Source organism: Agelaius phoeniceus, chromosome 24 (genome assembly GCF_051311805.1).
Source record: "Agelaius phoeniceus isolate bAgePho1 chromosome 24, bAgePho1.hap1, whole genome shotgun sequence".
NCBI lineage: Eukaryota > Metazoa > Chordata > Aves > Passeriformes > Icteridae > Agelaius > Agelaius phoeniceus.
In genome coordinates, this window is record NC_135288.1 from 4,419,469 (window position 1) to 4,437,138 (window position 17,670).

Genomic DNA, 17,670 nt, shown 5'->3' on the forward strand with positions numbered 1-17,670 from the left:
CACACTTTATTACAACAGGTAGTAAAGGCACACCTTCATCAAACATCAGTTCTGCACTTCCTTTGTGTGGTGCCCAACACAGGGCACAGAGCTAAGAGAATAGCAAGGCACAGCAGTAAGGGACAAGCCCTCCTCTGCTTAACAGGCCAATTTTAAGAAATGAGCACAGAGAGCTCCTTTTCTAATCTCTGCACACTGCTGTACCAGACAAGAACACATCCCAAAGGATCTTCAGTCCTTTTGCTAAGCAAGCTTCAAGCAGTAAGAAACTGTCTGTGCCACACATGACTTGGCAGTGCAGCCTGAATGATTACAGGGAAATACTGCTGAAAATACAGACGAAAAATTAATGGGCAGTTCTCAGTAGCAAGCAGTGTTAACAACACTTGCTCTTTTTTCACACTCTCCCCTGGACATCTGGATGTTTTTAACATGCTGCCCAACCAAACTGACAGACAGTAACTGGTTAAAAGAATTAAAGGATGAGGGTCCATGATCTCCTGCACATTCCACTGGGGCTGCATCTGCCCAGCATGCAATTATTGCCCCACAGAATTCTGAACACTGAGCTAACAGGGGTGTGCAAGACCTGCATGCTCCCAAGCACTGTGCTCAGATACTCTGGTGTGGAGGAGCCACTCTGAGGGCTTTGGCTGCCCAGCCTGTGCTGTTTCTTTATCAGCAGTTTCTGTGTTAAGTCATCTCCTGCATGAGCACACACAGACTGAACTGAGCAAGTGTGACAGCTGAGCAATGTAAAAAAAGCCATGCAGCATGAAGACATTTTTCTGTTTTGCAGAGCAAGCCAGAATTCTCTCACCATATTCTCTCATACAGCACAAGCTGTGGGTGGGGATGGAAGCAGTCTAAGGCCACGTCACTCACAGTGCCACTGCTCTGTTTCTATTTTGCAAATCATCTGTCACTGGTCTACAAAATCTTGCTCAATTCTTCTGTACAGCACAAATCCTGAACATCTTTCATGTTGCAGTAACAATTTTATCATTTCATGCTGATTTCTGAGGTGGTATTGTTGCAGAACACCTATTTCTGAAATAGAACTGGGGTTACATCCTCAATGCCCCTTATGAGAACCTCTCTTTAGCAGTAAGTTGTTACAGGTCACAGTCTCTACCAGCAAATGAAAGCATTTAAAATTAATATTCTAGGACGAATGCATATCTATATTAATGAGGCAGGTCACTTCCAGGGCTTTAGATCAGTGAGAAATGCCACAATACTGAGGGATGAGATGAGGAAAACACTGTATTGTACACCCTGAGCCTAAAGAGCAGCCGAAGAAACTCCATGAAATGAACACTACAGGACATGGGCAGGTATGATGAAGTCATCCAGACCTACACACACAGGTACTGTCAGTGATTTTAAGCCATTAATTCACCTGCCCAGGCATGATTTCTTACTGTCAACACTTTCCCCACAATTCTTCCTGTGCTGTAGGACTCTAGCTATTACTCCCATGCCATCTGGGATTACTCTGTCCCTCTCTGTAACCCCCAGTGCTCCCTCAAAACTGGGTACTTCTCTACTTTATCATGCCATTACTAGGAAAGAGAAGCAAGAGGGTTGCTCAGGCTGACTTCTTCCCCAAGTGGCAGTCTCTATACCAACAGCAATAAAGCACTTGCTGCCCTATTTTTCAGGCTTCTCTTCCCCTGGGCTTGGGGAGGGCAAGATCTTAATGCTATCCAGGAACAGCTGCTTCAGGAAACAAAGGAAAGTTTTAAACATGCCATGTGCACTTTATATATTTTAGAGGTAGAGCACACTGCCAAAGACATCACTCCTTGTGCTGTTTTGTAATTTGTATAAAAGCTTGGCTGCCTAAGGTCAGTCTCTGCATCTCAGGTCACAAACTGACCTGACAGGTGCCAATACTATGAAAAATGTACAGGGAAAATGCTCTTGGATGTATGCAAGAGCAACAGCCAGGGAGAACGTGCTGTGCTGCTGCTCACCTGCCCAGTGCTACTACCCAGGGCTCCTGGAGATCTCCTCCATTGGGCTACATGCTAAAGGACTACAGACAGGAAAAAAGCATCTCAAGCCACACATGCAGGATCTGTGCTTACAGTACTGTGTATGATATTTACGTATGCATATGGCAACAATTCTGACCCAAGTTTTCTCTCCTTAAATCTGCAACCTCAAGAGTCAAAATACTCACTCCGAAATCACCAGACTGAAGAGCAGCATGCTATAAAATGGTCTCTACTTGCTGCAAAGTTAGGTAAATAGGAAAACTGAAAGCACTGGAACAGGTCAGCTTTGCTGGAAGCTTTCATCAAGTCTGACGTCAGTCATGTTTACCCCATCTAAACTGCGAGCAGTCCACACAGTCTCCTGAAGTCCTCTTCCCAATCCTGCTCTTTCTGGCAAAGCACGCTGCAAAACAAGTTTTCCAATACCGTGCTGTGGAGCAGGCGTGTGTTTCCAGCATCCCTAAGATCCCCAGAAAGGTCTGGGCTACCGACCTCCTTGTGTGCCGTACCAGCTCGGCACACGCGGCTGCGAGCTGCTCCGATGTAATGTGTCCTGCCGCACACGTGATGCTACAATTAAAGTGCTGTCACAACTCCGAGCCTGCATCGCAGCATCACTCGGGAGGGGCTGAGGACCAGCACGGCAGGGCGAGTACATGAAAACAGCGCCTCGTCCCACGGCTGGGGGCACAGCAAAGGGGGCACAGCGAGCAGCAAGGCGTGCAATCATCGTGGAAGTGCAGCAGAGTGAGGCACAACACAGAAGCATGCAGATTTAAACCCAAACAAGCACTGCGCAACACTTGATCCTGCAATACTTACTGAAAGCAGTACTTTGTCACATGTGCGCATCCACCGGACCCCTCCGCAGTCCCTCTACCTGCTTCCAGGTAAATAATGTGACAACACCTGGCACCAGAGGACTGACCTGGGAGTCTACAAGGCATCAGCGGAGGCTCCAGCCAGCATCTGGCGCAGACCCCGCAGCAGGGGCGGGCAGAGCAGGCTCCCCCCAGACCTGCTTGTCGTCTCTCGCATCCTCGCAGCCAACTGGAGCCCCGGGGTCCTGTCGCAGCGCCGGCGGCTCTCAGCGGTGCCACCCCCGCGCCCCGGCGGCCGCAGCGGACGGGCTAAGGCTGGCCGGGCTAAGGCTGGCCGGCATAGCCGGGGCTCGGGGCGGCCCGGCCGGCCGCGGAGGAGAACGAGCCCGGGCGCCGTTCAGCGGCCGCGAGCATCGCAGCCCGAGCGCTGGGGCCGCGGTGGGCAGCGGGCTCCGGGGCGCAGGGGCCGGCATGCGGGGACGGGCGGGCCGCTCCTCGCCGCGGGACCGGCGCCGCCTCAGAGCCCGCGGCGGATCGCGGCCGGTCCGCGGCTGCCGCCCGCCCCCCGGCTGGCGCTGCGCCGTGACAGACACCCCGGAGCGGCGTCCCGGGCGGCGGCTCAGGCAGCGGCTGGGAGGCTCAGGCGGCCGCCCCGGTCACCCCGGGCGCGCCCACGGAGCCATCGCCGCGCCCGATACCCTCTCACACCCCCAATCCCGGGCGGCCGGCACCTGCCCCGGGCACTCCGCAAGGGGAAGCGCCCAGACCGCGCCACAGGGCAGAGAGCAGTGGCGCCGGTCCCGCCGCCGCCCTCAGCCCACGCCGGGGCCCCGCGCCGCCCTCATGGCGGGAGGCCGGCCCGTCCGACGGGCTCCCCGCCCCGCGCTCAGCGCCGGCCCGGTGCGGCTGCGGGCGGGCGGCGCCTGCCGCCGCCTCCCATTGTCTGCGCGGGGCGGCGCGGCCGGGCGGGCCCTGCCCCGCTCCGCCACCGGGCCCGCCCCGGCCCTGCCCCGCTCCGCCACCGGGCCCGCCCCGGCCTGACGTCACCGGGCCCCATTGGCGGCCCCGCCGTGTTTACAGCGGCCCCGCACCGGGCACCGGGCACCGAGCGCCTCGGAACGCGCCGCACGCGAGAGTCAGCCCCGGGACGCGCCAGCCCTGCCTGGGTCACCGTCCCGCTCATACCACAGCTCTCCTCATTTCCCTACACACACAGTATTTGTATTTTTACTCATTGCTCTAATAAGGCAAATCTGCGGAGCGGTAAAACCCGACAATTTCGGAGACTGCGCGGTCCCACCATCCACAGGAATCACAGACCCCCGGGCAGCAGGGCACGTTCAATCATCGGCCTGAGGAATCTGATGTCTGACCATGAAGTCAGGCTGGCTCAGAAGACAACATTCAGCATAGGAAATGAAATATTCCTTGCCTCAATTCAATCACATTATGATCAAAATGGAAAAGGACAGTCTGGGAAATGCAGTCAGAGCAGTAGGAGACTGGCTTCCTGAAACAGTGTCCTTAATAATAGTGTGTGAAAAGAAAAAAACCACCAAACACATCTCAGCAGGAATATAAACAGAACCGACAAAGGCTCCACACTACACAGGAGTCAGTACAGGGGAGGATGAATAGAAACTTAAGGAGTTTACTGGATAGCTCCTATCAAGGCACAAGGTATCCGTCTTCTACCAATGCTCACACATCCCCGCAAGCTGCACCACAGCCTTTTAACAAGGTACAAAACATTCATCCCTCCTCCCACAGAGAGCCCAAACAGATAATCTTTTATGGTAACATCCAAGATGTAAACACCAGTCACCTTTACCCAGCTGGAAAGAGAAGTGAAAAACTGTGAATACTGTTTATAACACAGATCTTTTTCCTATGGAAAGTCTCTTACAGCTGCAAAACGTTCAGTGATAGCACATCTCTCCTACCCGACTCTGGTGTCCTGCATCTCACCACAGGCTAAGAAGGGCATCTGGTCCCACTAAACAGACACATGCCAGGGGGTTTGGTGATAACATTACCACTGTACAGGAATCATGTACCTGTCAAATTGTGGAATGCCACAGGTAGCACACACAGGCTGTTTGCTCACAGATGATTCCAGGCTGACGTGAGAGTTTGGATACCACTGGTGTGGCCTCATCATGCTAACACAAGTGAGCCACCAAGCCCCACCTCCCCGGGTCTTTTTATGTTTTCCAGCTAGGAAAGACAGCCAGATTATACACTGAGAACCAGCAGGAGCTGAAAGGCTGCCTGTCAGGTGCTCCTGCATCAGTGCCATTTACATTCAGTGCCAGTCACACCCTTGTCCAACCCGTACACACTTGACTCATCAGTACACACATGGCCTGCCCCCATTTTTAGGTTCTGTCCTCTTTCCTGCAGATGCATATGTGTAATGCCAGCAGCACTCACAGGCATTTCCCCAGAATTTCTGATCACATCCTGTGCCAAGGAAACACCATCTCTACAGACATTTTATGGAAGCAGCAAAGGCTTCTGCAGAGGGTAAACACAACATGCTTTCCATTGGGAATCTGTATTGAAATGCCTTTATAATTCCTTATGCATCTGCCATGAGATCATCTCTGCCCTTCAGTTCAGCCTTCAGTTCTTCAAGCCTCATTTGCCTTTTTTTTTTTTTCTTAAAAGAACCTCTCTACAGACAGTGAATGGAAAGTGAGCTCAAATGGCTATAAAAGCACACAATGGCTTCTGAGAACTGAGTTTTACATAGAAAACAGAAAAGGCTGCCAAGTTTATCAGCAGAGATCAGGATCACATGAGAGTGGTCCTTTATGAGAAAAAGGTTTGCTTTGAAAAGAAAGAATATCACTATTCAAATTAACTAGAAAAAATGCAAGAACACCGGCAGCTGGTGTCAACTGTCCATTTGTAAAAGACCTAACTCACCCATGAGTGAGAAATAAGGAAAACTCAGAATAAAACAAGTATCTCTGTATAGTTCAGAAGAGGGTGCACAATCCTTCATGGCACAGCAGACACAAATGAAGGAAGGAGCCCTTCAGAGGATGGCACAGAACAGGCTGCCTTCAGACTCCTTTTCTGCCCACTCCTATGCTTGGCTCAGTTCTTAGAAGCAGAAGCATGGTGGAAGATGGTCTCACAACCCTTCCCAGTCATTATCAGGACTGCTCCCTGATCCCAAAGGCAAATACTTGTGCTGTGCTCAAAAAAAAAAAAAGTGATTTTTGTCTTAATGGAACTGAAAACATGGAGTTCACATATAGAGCAATTTTGACTTTATTTTAAAGACATTTGTGGAAGGGAATTGTTTATCTAAACTTAGATGAGATGGAAATTGCTTGTTCTTTTCCCAGGGTGTTCCTGGGGTATGGCTGTTAGCTCTATTCTCTCTGGCAGTGCTCATTCCAGCTGGAATCATGAACTGTGTTTTAACAATGCAAAGGAACTCAGAGTGTTCCACTGAGTTAATTAAAAAGAATTTTAAAATTCTTGTCAATATTTTGTGACTACAAATATTCCTCGAAAATCTTCCCTCAAGACCACGTAACAGTCAGTAGGGCAAGGATTTTAAGCAGGGAAATTAAAGCAAACAGAGAAGTCAGGGATTTGTGTATTTATTCAATTGATAGAATCAACTCACATTAGTTTTCACCTTGGCTAGCTAAGCTAACATTTGCTCTCTAGCAGTAAATGAGAAGATGTAGCTGGTCCTTTAAATAACAGTGTAATTTGCTCCCTTTGGACCACTGTGCATCAAGGCAGAGGCTTCTGATAAATCATGGTTGGTATAATTATTCAGTCTTTTTCCCTGAAGGGCCTCTGCAATGCAGCGGTCCTCTTACTTTTTTTTTTCCCCTCCCTGTTAGCAATGCCCTAGTTTGTTCACTGCTGCAGTCCCCTCCCTTCCACCATCACCACAGCATAACAACCTCTAATTGAGAGCTGGGCTGCTAACCAAGAGCACCCAGAGAAGCTGCAGGGACACCAGAGACAGCACTCACAGCCACCTTCTCAGCTCCTCCCAGCTCAGCAGCACCGAGGAACTGTCAAACAAGGCATTCATAACCTACCCACCTGGCATTCCAACCCTGGATTGCTAACAGCTGAGCATCAATCACCATCACACGTTCTCAGCTGCACTCCACAAGCAGCAGGAGGCCCTGGCAGCAGATGAGAAGCACCCACAGGCTCTTACAATCTTCTCAAATTTGATTTTGATGCTGAACACAAGACTTAGTGCACCTCCTTGTTAAGAGCCAGTTCTGTTTCTGTTTGCACCTGTACCTCTGCAGCCACATCACAAACCTCTCCTCACTCTGCAATGCCCACAGTGCTCTGTCTCCATGCTGCTCTTTGGAAGTGCTACCATGCCAGCTTCTTTAGCACGTCCCTCTTGTACATGCCTTACTACCTCCCCATTTCCTGCTTAAATAAATACACACTTTTCTAGACAAGCTCAAGTTTCAGAGTTCTCAGGAAAGACAATTCCAGGGTAAATGCTTCTCTCCTAGAAACTGGGCAGTATGATCAGCTTTCCATTCAGACAAACGAACCCACCTCTTTGTCATCCTCTATAAAAGGCAGCAACATTTTGTTCACACCAACAGAGCTAATAAAACTTTTCAATGAAAGGACTTTGATTAACATTGCCACAGCCCTTCCTGTCAGGACAAACCTGCCCCTCTACATCCCTCCCCACCAGGAGCTGCTCTGCCATTCACAGTTCTGCATTTGTTCTGCTTTCTTAAGGAATATCCCACTTTTCTTACCGTCCAAGGACAGCCAGTCATGCTGGGAGGAAGGCAGGGTTGGCAGAGCTCTGGCTTTATATTCAAATACCACAGAATTGGAGATGATCTGATTGTTGAAGGCAACTTGCAAAGTCACAAGCCCAGTGTCATGAGCTAAAAGGAAAATACATGTTGTAAAACAGAGAACTCCCTGCAGAAACCCCCAGCTAGGAATTACCCCATGTGCCAAATATTGGGCTGAGAGCAGGTGAAGAGATGGGGTGCTGAACAGTATTTTTGTGACTAGACAATTCAGCAGTCCAAAATACCTGTTGGTATATTCAAACGTGGAGATTTTAAGCTTAAGAGTCATCTAATGGGTTATTCTGGCAAAAGGCAGCATCACATGTTTCTAAAGACTGAGCAGCCTCACTGCATTTCCAATGGAAAGCTGGGGCCTAGCAATGAAACCAAGTTATTCTGCATCCACTTGAAGTCATATATTGCAGGCCATCACTACTGAAAATCTCTGTGGGGAGGTTAGAGGTGTTCTCATGTAAGTTACAAAGGGCAAAACAGGCAAATCAAGCCAGCAGAGCAGTTGAGTGCACTCCTGAGTAACAGCTACTCTTTAATCTGCTCTTTCAAAACAAAAGGAATGCTTAGAATTATTTAAAATTACTTCCAATAATTATTTTAAAGTTAATTCAAAGATTCTAAATAGTATTTGTTGTGATGTATCAAGATGCCAAATTGCTGTTCTCACACTAAACTGGTCAAAAAAAGAGGAAAATCTTCTGGATGCCAGTGCACTTTTGTACATGTATAGGACACGATGAGGCTCGGAAACCCGCAGATGTAGGAGAGCCGTGCTCCTTACCTGGGCAGTAGCAGCGCAGTACCCCTGGCTGAATTAAAGATGCAGGCACTGAGATCTGATCAAACAGACAGCTGTAATTATTGCTGGCTTCCTGCCACGGGCCGGTAATCAGGACTTTCACTCCTCCCTGCCAGGAAAAAAGGGAGAGACCCGAGCGTGACAGGAGAGGCCGGGGCGGGAGGAGAGCGGCCGGACGCGCCCGCCGCCCCTTCCCGGGGCCGTGCTGCCCTCGGGCGGCCGGGAACGGGAGCGACACGGCCGGGAACGGGAGCGATACGGCCGGGCACGGGAACGACAGCCCGGGGGCACGGGAGCGACAGCCCGGGGGCACGGGAATGACAGCCCGGGGGCACGGGAACGACAGCCCGCGGGCACGGGAGCGACAGCCCGCGGGCACGGGGCCGCCCGGTGCCGCTCTCTGCCCGGTGCCGCTCTCGGCCCCGTGCCGCTCCCCGTCCGCTGCTGCCCTAGCCCGGGGGCACGGGGCCGCCCGGTGCCGCTCTCAGACCCGTACCGCTCCCTGCCCGCTCCCAGCCCGGTGCCGCCCTCAGCCCGGTGCCGCTCTCTGCCCGGTGCCGCTCCCTGTCTGGTGCTGCCCTAGCCCGGGGCCACGGAGCCGCCCGGTGCCGCTCCCCGCCCAGTGCCGCTCTCAACCCCGGTGCCGATCCCTGCCCGGTGCTGCCCTAGCCCCGTGCCGCTCTCAGCCCGGTGCCGCTCTCTGCCCGGTGCGGCCCCTCCCGGTACCGGCCCGGGCCTGCCGAGCTCGCCCCACCGGCAGTTGCTCGGCGAAGGCCGGGAATGTCCGGGCCGCATCCCCCGGAACCGGCCAGCGCTGCGGGACAGGGAGACCGGCCCGGAGCAGTTACTGCACAACCCCGTACAGACTCAACAGTGCTCCAAGGCCGGGCCTAGGAAAACAACATCCACCACCACCTCTTTTTTAAAAAATTCAAATTAACCTTCTCTTCCCATTAGTGGCTCAAACAGTCTCTTTCCTCACACATTTCTTCGCAGCAGCAAGGTCTGTGCTGCTGCCATTTTCAGCTTATGGGGCATGTGACTGATTTTGGAAGTCAGTGAGGTGGAGGGAAATGCTGAACTCATTAAGGCTGTGCAGGCCTTGAATTACTCTCCTAGGAACATCTGTGACAATGTAAGGAACAGCTCCAGTTCACAAATACTACTGCTCTACTGGGCCTAGGCAGCACCACGAAGCCATCGTGTGGGGAAGACCTGGCTTTCAATGAAACAATACCTTTCTGTTCAGATGGTTCCTTAGTGAAGAAAGGGCCCTGTCAGGATAATGAAGTGCTTAATTAAAAGTACACTCAGACATGCAAGCAGCCTTGAATGCTCTGACTTGGGAGAGAAATATTTTAAAAACCTTTTCAAAGCTTTAACAAAACAGTTCCCTTATTACCAAAGCAAAGATAAAGCAGTAAACATGAGTGAATAAAAGCCCTGGACTTACCTCAGGGTAAGACCATTCTGGTGAATAATCTGTCACCATGAACAAGCGGCCACTCTGCTGCAGCAGCCCCAAAGTGCCTTGTGCTGCAGCTGCCGAGACCACCTCAGCCACGTGCATGTATGCCATGGTGCTGGCTCCGTTCTCCGTGCTGCTCAGCTGCATGTTGGCTTGCTGAGGGCTGCAGCAGGGAATGCACATCTCGGCCTGGTTGTACGTCGCTCTGTTACTGTCTTCAGGCTGAGACAGTCCAGCACTGTCACCTGACACCAGCTGGTGTCCGTACAGAGCATTGCTCCCACCTTCTACCGATATGAAATCGTTAATTAGATCAGAAAACTGGTTGCTGAAGGAGATGTCAAAGTGGTCTAAGTTAAGCTCCATGTTGGAGGAGTTATTTAAGCTAGGATGGGCCACAGGATAGAGTCCTTGTACCATGTTTCCTTGGAGAATAGGGAGGTTGTTTCCATTCCTGATACCCCCGTTGGCCTCAGGCTGCAAGTAGTGTTCTGTGTTGCAGGCTTGAAGATCCCCTGATTTAAGTAGATTTTCATTTCCTTCTGCCTGCTGGGAGGTCTCCATGGGAACTTCAGCTTCTGCAGTCATAGCCTGGAAGTTTGCTTGGAACTGCATGAGCTGGAGAGAAGAGGTGGACTCTATTCTGGTTTCCACTGTGCCGTTACAGTTGGACGTGGTTTGGGACGAGGACTCTGTTTTCACATTGGAGATTCCTAACGTGTTCACAAATGAGCTACCTGTGTCATTCAAATTGTTGTGAGTGTTTTGTTCAAGGGGAAGAGGTTTGCTGGCATCCTGCAGAAAGAAGCTGGGGGAAGGGGTCTGATGGACGTGAGGGCTCTGGACGGTCTGATTGAAGCTGGAAGAATAGTCCTTGTTGGAGTCAATGGCACTGAAGTCCATCTGCTCCAGGGTGGTACTTGGGCTCAGACCTCCTCCAGATGGAAGTAAACCTGAACCAGTACTGAGTGTGAGCGTGTTAGATGCAGAAGTGGAGGAAAATGCTTCTTTGGACATCTGTTGTTCGAAAGATGTGTCCTCAGTTTTAATTTCTTTTGTGAGGGTTGTATTGAAGTTGAAGCTACGTTCTGTTGTGGGTGACTGCCTTATATTGGTATTGATGCTGTCACTTTTCATACCTCCTCCACCATAAGTCTGCCCTTGCTTGGGATTGTTAAGAAAACAGTCCGGGTCAAAATTCATGGTGGTTTCTGGAATTTTCCTATTTCCTTCTAAAGTTGTGGAGAGCACAAGTTCCTCAGAGACAGTGCTGGGTAGCATCGACAAGCTCTCTGAACTTCCAGTTGTTGGAAAAGCAAACTTGTGTCCATCTGAACTCACAGCAAGTACCAGTCCTTGTGCAGCTGCATCTGAGGACAGAAGGTGCTGATTTGGGCCAGATGTGGGTGACATCGTGTACACAGCTTCACTGGTGACTTCTGACATAAATACGGTGGCACTTTGTGACAAACTTCCCATAACTGATGCTACAGCCATGCTGGACACACCAGTGACAGCTGGGCTATCTGCCATATCTGGGTCGCTGTTTAACCCACTGCTGATGGACACAGGAGAATTCTGGGTTGTGTCAGGGACCTCCACCTGGTTGGTGGAAGAAACCTCAGTGCTGTTTTGATGGAGCAACACTGGTTTTGCCACTTTGCCGTTCCTCTTCTCTCGGCTGGAGGCCTTGCCGTGGCTGTGCTCGTTCTTGCCTTCAGAGACATCGTTATTTTGTACCTCTGAATGAGTGCTGTACCCACCTGTCCTTGGTTCAACCTTTGGTGATATGATGCGGTGTTTGGCACTGTTACACTTGTGATGCACACTGCTTCCTGCCCCTGTGCCAGAAAACAACAGTATTTGCTGTTCAGTAAATACAAAATTAGGACAATGCTAGTTGTGTATCTCATGCTTGTGCATACATGTGCACACAGAGCACACAGTCAGCACTGGAGCTGCTGAAGAATTTTCAAGCAAGGGCCACCAGAAGAAAATCCTCCACGAATTAAACCAGCCAGCACCTTTACTGGCCTGTAATGGTAACATCACCTGCATTCCTGAGAGCTTGTAATCAGGCAGGATGAAGTAAACAATCCTGTCTGCAAAGGCACCTTAGTCACAAACTCTGGTGCAGGGATTGCTTTTGCTGTTTAAAGAACAGCAGCCCATGAATTTTTGACGTTTCTTTTCTTAATTGATTAATTTTCCCTAGAATGATGTAAGAACATTAATTACAGAACTGCAGAATGACTGAAAGGGGGAAGAAGCCTCCTCAATATAGCTCATGGCTACAATTATAAATGCCATCTTCTGGGCAACATAAAACATCTTCGTAGCCACCACAATTTGCTGAATCTTTTGTTGCTTGCCCTTGAAGAGGAACATCTCTATTATGTGTTCAAGATTTGAATGAGGTCACTTAAAGTAGTTCAAGACAGTGCTTTTGAGACTAAATACAATATTAAATCTCTCTATTCTCCTAGGTAAAGAAATGAACAGGAACAAGGGAAAGACTTTCATGCTGCTGTATTTGTGGATGACAGTAAGGGATTGGGAATGTGTGTGTCAATGTGCAAGCCAGTTACAAAACAAAGCAATACTGTTGTGTTAAAAAGCACTGAGCAGACTTAGCACAAGACAAAACATCAAAGGGAAGAATAAAAGGATTCATGTTCAGATTTGCAAGCCTGGATCAAATGCTGAGCCTTAAGGGGTGAATTTTAATCCAAACTCAGGTATTTCAGAGGTCATCATTCTTATTTAAGCCTTGATTGTATAATACAACTGCTCAAGAAAAGAAGAAAAAAATAACTCTTTGAAGCACTGACAACTTTCCTTTATAAGCTTTGCTAAAGACTAGTTAATGTGTCATATACTTTATTTGACCAAAGTGCTAGAAAGGAGTAGCTCTATAGCAGATGAGTTGGGAAGTGAATCACTGAGCTTTCCACTGTCTGTGGGAAATGCTAACACTAAGGGTGCTGCTGTAGTGTCATCCAAAACAAGGTCATCTCCTTTAACAAGAAAGAGATCTGTATTTTTCATGATACCTAAATAAGACCTGTCTTATCTCAGTGATACCTTGAGTTAACCACCTGAGCACTCCTCCAAAAAAGTGAGCTGCAGGGCAAGGAATTCAGAGGGTGAAACTGGAGGAACATTAGATTTTGAGGCTTTGGCAACAGAATTTGCACATGTAGAAGAGAATGTACCTTTCTGAGCAGCTCATGTATGGACTGCATTTATTAGAAAGCACTGACATTTTCCCCAGAAGTTCCAGCTGCATCTTTTTATGCTCGGGACTTCTGTCAACTCTTGAGTTCACTGTGTCCCAGTGTTTCATGAGACAGCATTTTTATCACCTCAGCACTAAAAACCTTGCTCCCAGAGTGGATGAAGCTGAGTCACTGAGTGCCCTGCTGAGTACTCACCCAAGGTACCAGTGCAGAGACAGTTGTGTGTCCGAGGCTGGGGCTTGGTCTGGTGGCTGTCGAGGATCTGCTGCACGAGCTGCTCCACTGAGAACCCTGAACTGCTGTTGCCATTGCTGCATGTCCACTTGATGCCATGAACTGCAAAGAGAACAGTAAAATTTCCCATCAGAAACTGCAAAATCGTGCCAAAACCATCAAAAGCCACTCCAAATTACCAGTAAAAATCCATTCCTGCTGCTTTGTGTCAGAACTGAAAGGAGACCTATAAAAAGCAACAGTAATGGATACTGGCTTACTATTCTCTGCTCCTTGCTATCAACAGGCTTCCAAAGGCAATTCCTGAATTAGGAATACATAGAGGAAAAACTCCTCAGCAGAGTATCTGGCTCTGTTTCAGTCTGCTGCTAACAGGGACTCTGCACCTGCAATGACTCTCTGTAGTGCCAGCAACCTTCACTGAAAACCCAAAACCAACAAAAGACTTGGTTCCATTGAAGTAAAGCAGTATAATTCCTAAGAGCCTTTTGGAATCTTTTTCTGTCTAATATGAAAACAAAATCAGCCTTATAGTAAAATCAGCAGCCAAAAATACACCAGAGTAACAGCAAATGCAAACCTCCTGCCAGGTCTTCATTGTCAGATCCCAATGGCAGCAGTGAAGGCTGACTCATTTTTTGGGAGTGACTAACAGACACTGTGTGAGTTCCTCCTCAGACTTGGATGACCTTTTAGTAATTTGAGAAAACGGACAGGTGGGTGATGTTACAGAACAGGTTGCAAACTGAAGCTTTTTCCTTGGGAACTCTCTGGGCCTGTTAGCTATTTAAATAAGAATGCTAGACTGCATACAGATACACGACTTGAATAAAGACTCCCTCTCAGAATATTTTAGTTGCAGAATTTCTTATAACAGTGATGTTTGCAACCTGACTTACAATGGAAATGGCACTTATAAAATATTTTATCCATAATAACTGACTCAAAGCATCTTCTGTTTCTCTTAATGTCTCTCTGAGCAATTTATATGTGCATATTATTTATTTATCCTTTAAATGCACCACAGCTCATGTGCAGATTTTGGAAAGTGCTGATAAGTGACAACATAATTTCCAAGGTGTCCTCATGTCTGGCAGCTTCTTTCAGAGACTCTTTGCCATAGTCTGTCAAGGCACGTTCCTTGCATGTTGTGTTCTAAAATGCTTAAACCAGAATACACAAAATCAAAGCTGAAAGTCTCATGCTCTTAGGCTTTGTAGTAAAGCCACAGATCCCTGTGTGGTGAAGGTCCCTGATGTGAAGGGGAAATCCTGGCAGCAGCAGGTTGGGCTGATGCTCCTGCACAGCCACAGGCTGGGGCAAAGCCAAAAGCAGCATCGTGCAAGGAGATCAGAGCAAATGAAGGGATGTTTGTGACATCTAATGGTCACAGGGGCAGCATATCCTGTGAACAGTGTTCTGTTCTTCTCTCTGATGCTGCTCACTGAGTGTGTCACACACAGCTGGTGGAACAGAGCTCCTGGATCTGCTCTCTGAAGCAGTTTTATTGCTTTTTTGTTACCTGTTGCTGTATTGCCTCCTCACCCACTAATGTCATTTTGCCCAACAGCATCTCATCTTGGTCTAGTTTTACACTGCAGAATTCACATTGCTATTGGCCAGGCTGGATAAACTGCAGAAATACTGTAAATCAGGTTTACAAGCATTCTTCCCCATATCACTATTTAAAGTGCTGCAGATTGTTTTGTAATAAGTCCCTCTATGTTTGTTTGATGACCACATTTATTGTTATCGTACCCAGCAGATTTTGCTTCCTAGTATATTCACAGTTTTGGATTTCTTCTTAACACTCAGTCTCTGTTATGACATCTAACTTAGACATGCTTGCCACTTCACTACCTCTGCTCACATTCATTTTATTATTTAAGATACATTGTTCTGTCACCAGTGATATTATGTCTAATAAGTGATGTCCAAACAGCAATTTTGCAAAAAACACATTGTCAGTGAGATCAGAATGCAGTCAAGTATTTTGGATCCTTTCAGCTATACAACACTAAGCTACTGAGCTGTAATTACTATTGAGAAACTTTGCATTAGATAATTTCTGGTTACTTCAGAAATGCTTTTTGCTAAAGAAGTGAGCTGGAGTCCGTGTTTCTGGGTACAGAAAGTGTTTTACAGCAGGATGGCAGCACTGCTAAATCCTGGGACGAGCAGAGCATCAAGGGGGCAGCTTTGGGAAGTGAATCATGGCTCAGGGTTTGTGTATTCATGATGATGGTTCTTAAGTCTGAATCAAGCTGTGAGCTAGGAGCTAAGGCATAATGGACAGCTTTAGAGCTGGGTACTTAGAGAACCATGCCTATTATTTTCAGGTCCTTCCAGCATAGCAAAGTCCCATTGAGGATCAATTGCTGCTGAGGAAAGGTCCTTCTCCAGCCTTGCTCCAGCTGATCCTAAAGGGCTCTGGCTCCAGCTTCTGTCCACGTGGTGCCACTTTTTTTGGTACTTATGTTCCCCATATGCTATGAAGGTGATAAAATAAAAAGCCAGTGAAGGGTGACAGATTGCAAAAAAAGAATGTCTGGATGCTTAATGCAAATTATCCACTATCTTGGCACATCCAATATGCAGATTTTCTTCCTCCCTCTTTTAAAGAAAGACTCCTGTGCCTGGTGAATTGTTAGTACTGAATACCAAACACTATCAAGATGGCTTTTAACATGTCACGCTTGGCTTCCTGACACATAATGAATCAGCAGGAAAGGAGATTTCTATAGGGAAGAAAGTGCATTATGAAAGGAAGGCTAATAAAAAGCATACACACAGACTCTTCCTGCTTCTTAGTGGTTCAAGAAGTGAAACCACTGTAGAACTATGTTTGATTAAATATAACCATAATATAGGAACACAAAAGGGGGAAAAAAAAAGTCTGAGGCTTAGGAGAAATTCTGGAAAGGATTTTAATCCAGATTCCTGTTCAGACTTCTACTGCATTTCTTGACAATTTAAAATGAAAGCTGTGAACTGCTTCAACACTTTCCTTTTCAGTGATAGCATGGAGGGGTCTAAAAGCTGCTGCATTACAGCAGCAACAATTCCTCCTGCCACACACCCTCTGCACAGTGCCTGCAGCACAGTGCAGCCAGGCACAGTTACTGGTGCTGCACTGGGTGCTCACAGGAGAGAACTGAGGCTGGGGGAAGGTCCACAACTCAGAGTGCTAATGCTGCTGCACTCTCTTCTTACAAACTTGGGCTCTCATCTTTCCTCTCTTTCTTCCTTTTTGAAGAAAAGGCAACAAAAATGATCTTGTGATAGTGCCCAGCAGCTCCTGTTCATTAGCACTGCCAGGACTTTGACCACCATGAGCAAAGGAATGAAAGATGATCTGAATTACCAACAAAAAGGCTGCTCAGAATCCAAACTGGCACTCAGAAACATAACAGACTGTCCAAGTTTCTTACACCACCTTGGCTATTTCTGCCTTCTGCTGCTGCTGGGGGTACTCAGTCCTCCACAATTTCCAGGCCTGCAGTCCTGCTGTCTCACAGATATCTTCCTCCTCCCCATCACCTGAACTCTACCTCACTGCCTCATCCTCACTCTAGACCTCTGAACACCATCAACAATTGTTTCCCTCTTTCCCTCCCTGTGGTTTCTCTACCCTAACCAAAACTTGTCCTTAAAATACTCTCCTGTATTTAAATCTGATCATTCCACCATTTCTGAATGCTCTTAGACATTTCTCTTTGCCACTCCAAGCATTTTACACGTCTTGATTTTATTCCAAAGACCATACCACCCCTCAGAACACAGCTTACACATACCTGTACATGTACAGTACATTATGAAGCCGTTCCCTATACCCTCCATGTGGCTCCTCTGCCCCAGTTTGATAAATCTTTTGTTACTTGAGTAACAACAATGAGATCTCCCCCATGAAACTGGTATGTTGAATAGACTGACAGAGCTGGAATATCTAGAATCATCAAGGTCAGGTTTCTGTTTGCCTCTGCCTCCTGCAAGCCCTGGTGTCAGTCCTGCCCTCAGCCCCTCCTGACCTACACAAAGTGCTTTAAAAATCCCCAAAGTGCAGCTGGGAGCGTGAGCAGGCCCTTTGTCCAGGACCCATTCCTGCCTTGCTGCCCACATCCCGCTCCACCAAGTGCTGTCACTGAGAGGTGTTTCCATGGCGATGGTCAATGGGAAATGGCAGCCTTGTCCCTTCCATTCCCACTGCCTTTCTCTTGACAGAAGTAAAGGCCTCGCTCTGATTTCTCAGTTTGGCTGAAGGATATTTCCAT

General features: G+C 48.2%; 1 protein-coding gene across 9 annotated transcripts in view; it reads right to left on the reverse strand.

Moving 5' to 3' along the window:
* Positions 1–17,670, reverse strand: part of CAMTA1 (calmodulin binding transcription activator 1) — a 249,553-nt gene that overhangs the window by 33,699 nt on the left and 198,184 nt on the right. For 6 of the 9 annotated variants that reach the window (XM_077190355.1, XM_077190354.1, XM_077190357.1 and 3 more), the window contains 4 exons: positions 13,361–13,501; positions 9,912–11,767; positions 8,441–8,567; positions 7,600–7,734 (listed from right to left, as the gene is read on the reverse strand). In XM_077190355.1, coding sequence (XP_077046470.1) covers positions 7,600–7,734; positions 8,441–8,567; positions 9,912–11,767; positions 13,361–13,501 — 2,259 coding nt within the window. Of the gene's footprint in view, positions 1–2,188; positions 2,314–2,825; positions 3,762–7,599; positions 7,735–8,440; positions 8,568–9,911; positions 11,768–13,360; positions 13,502–17,670 lie in introns of those variants that run through there. The other 3 variants (XM_077190358.1, XM_077190360.1, XM_077190361.1) reach the window with 3 other exon arrangements.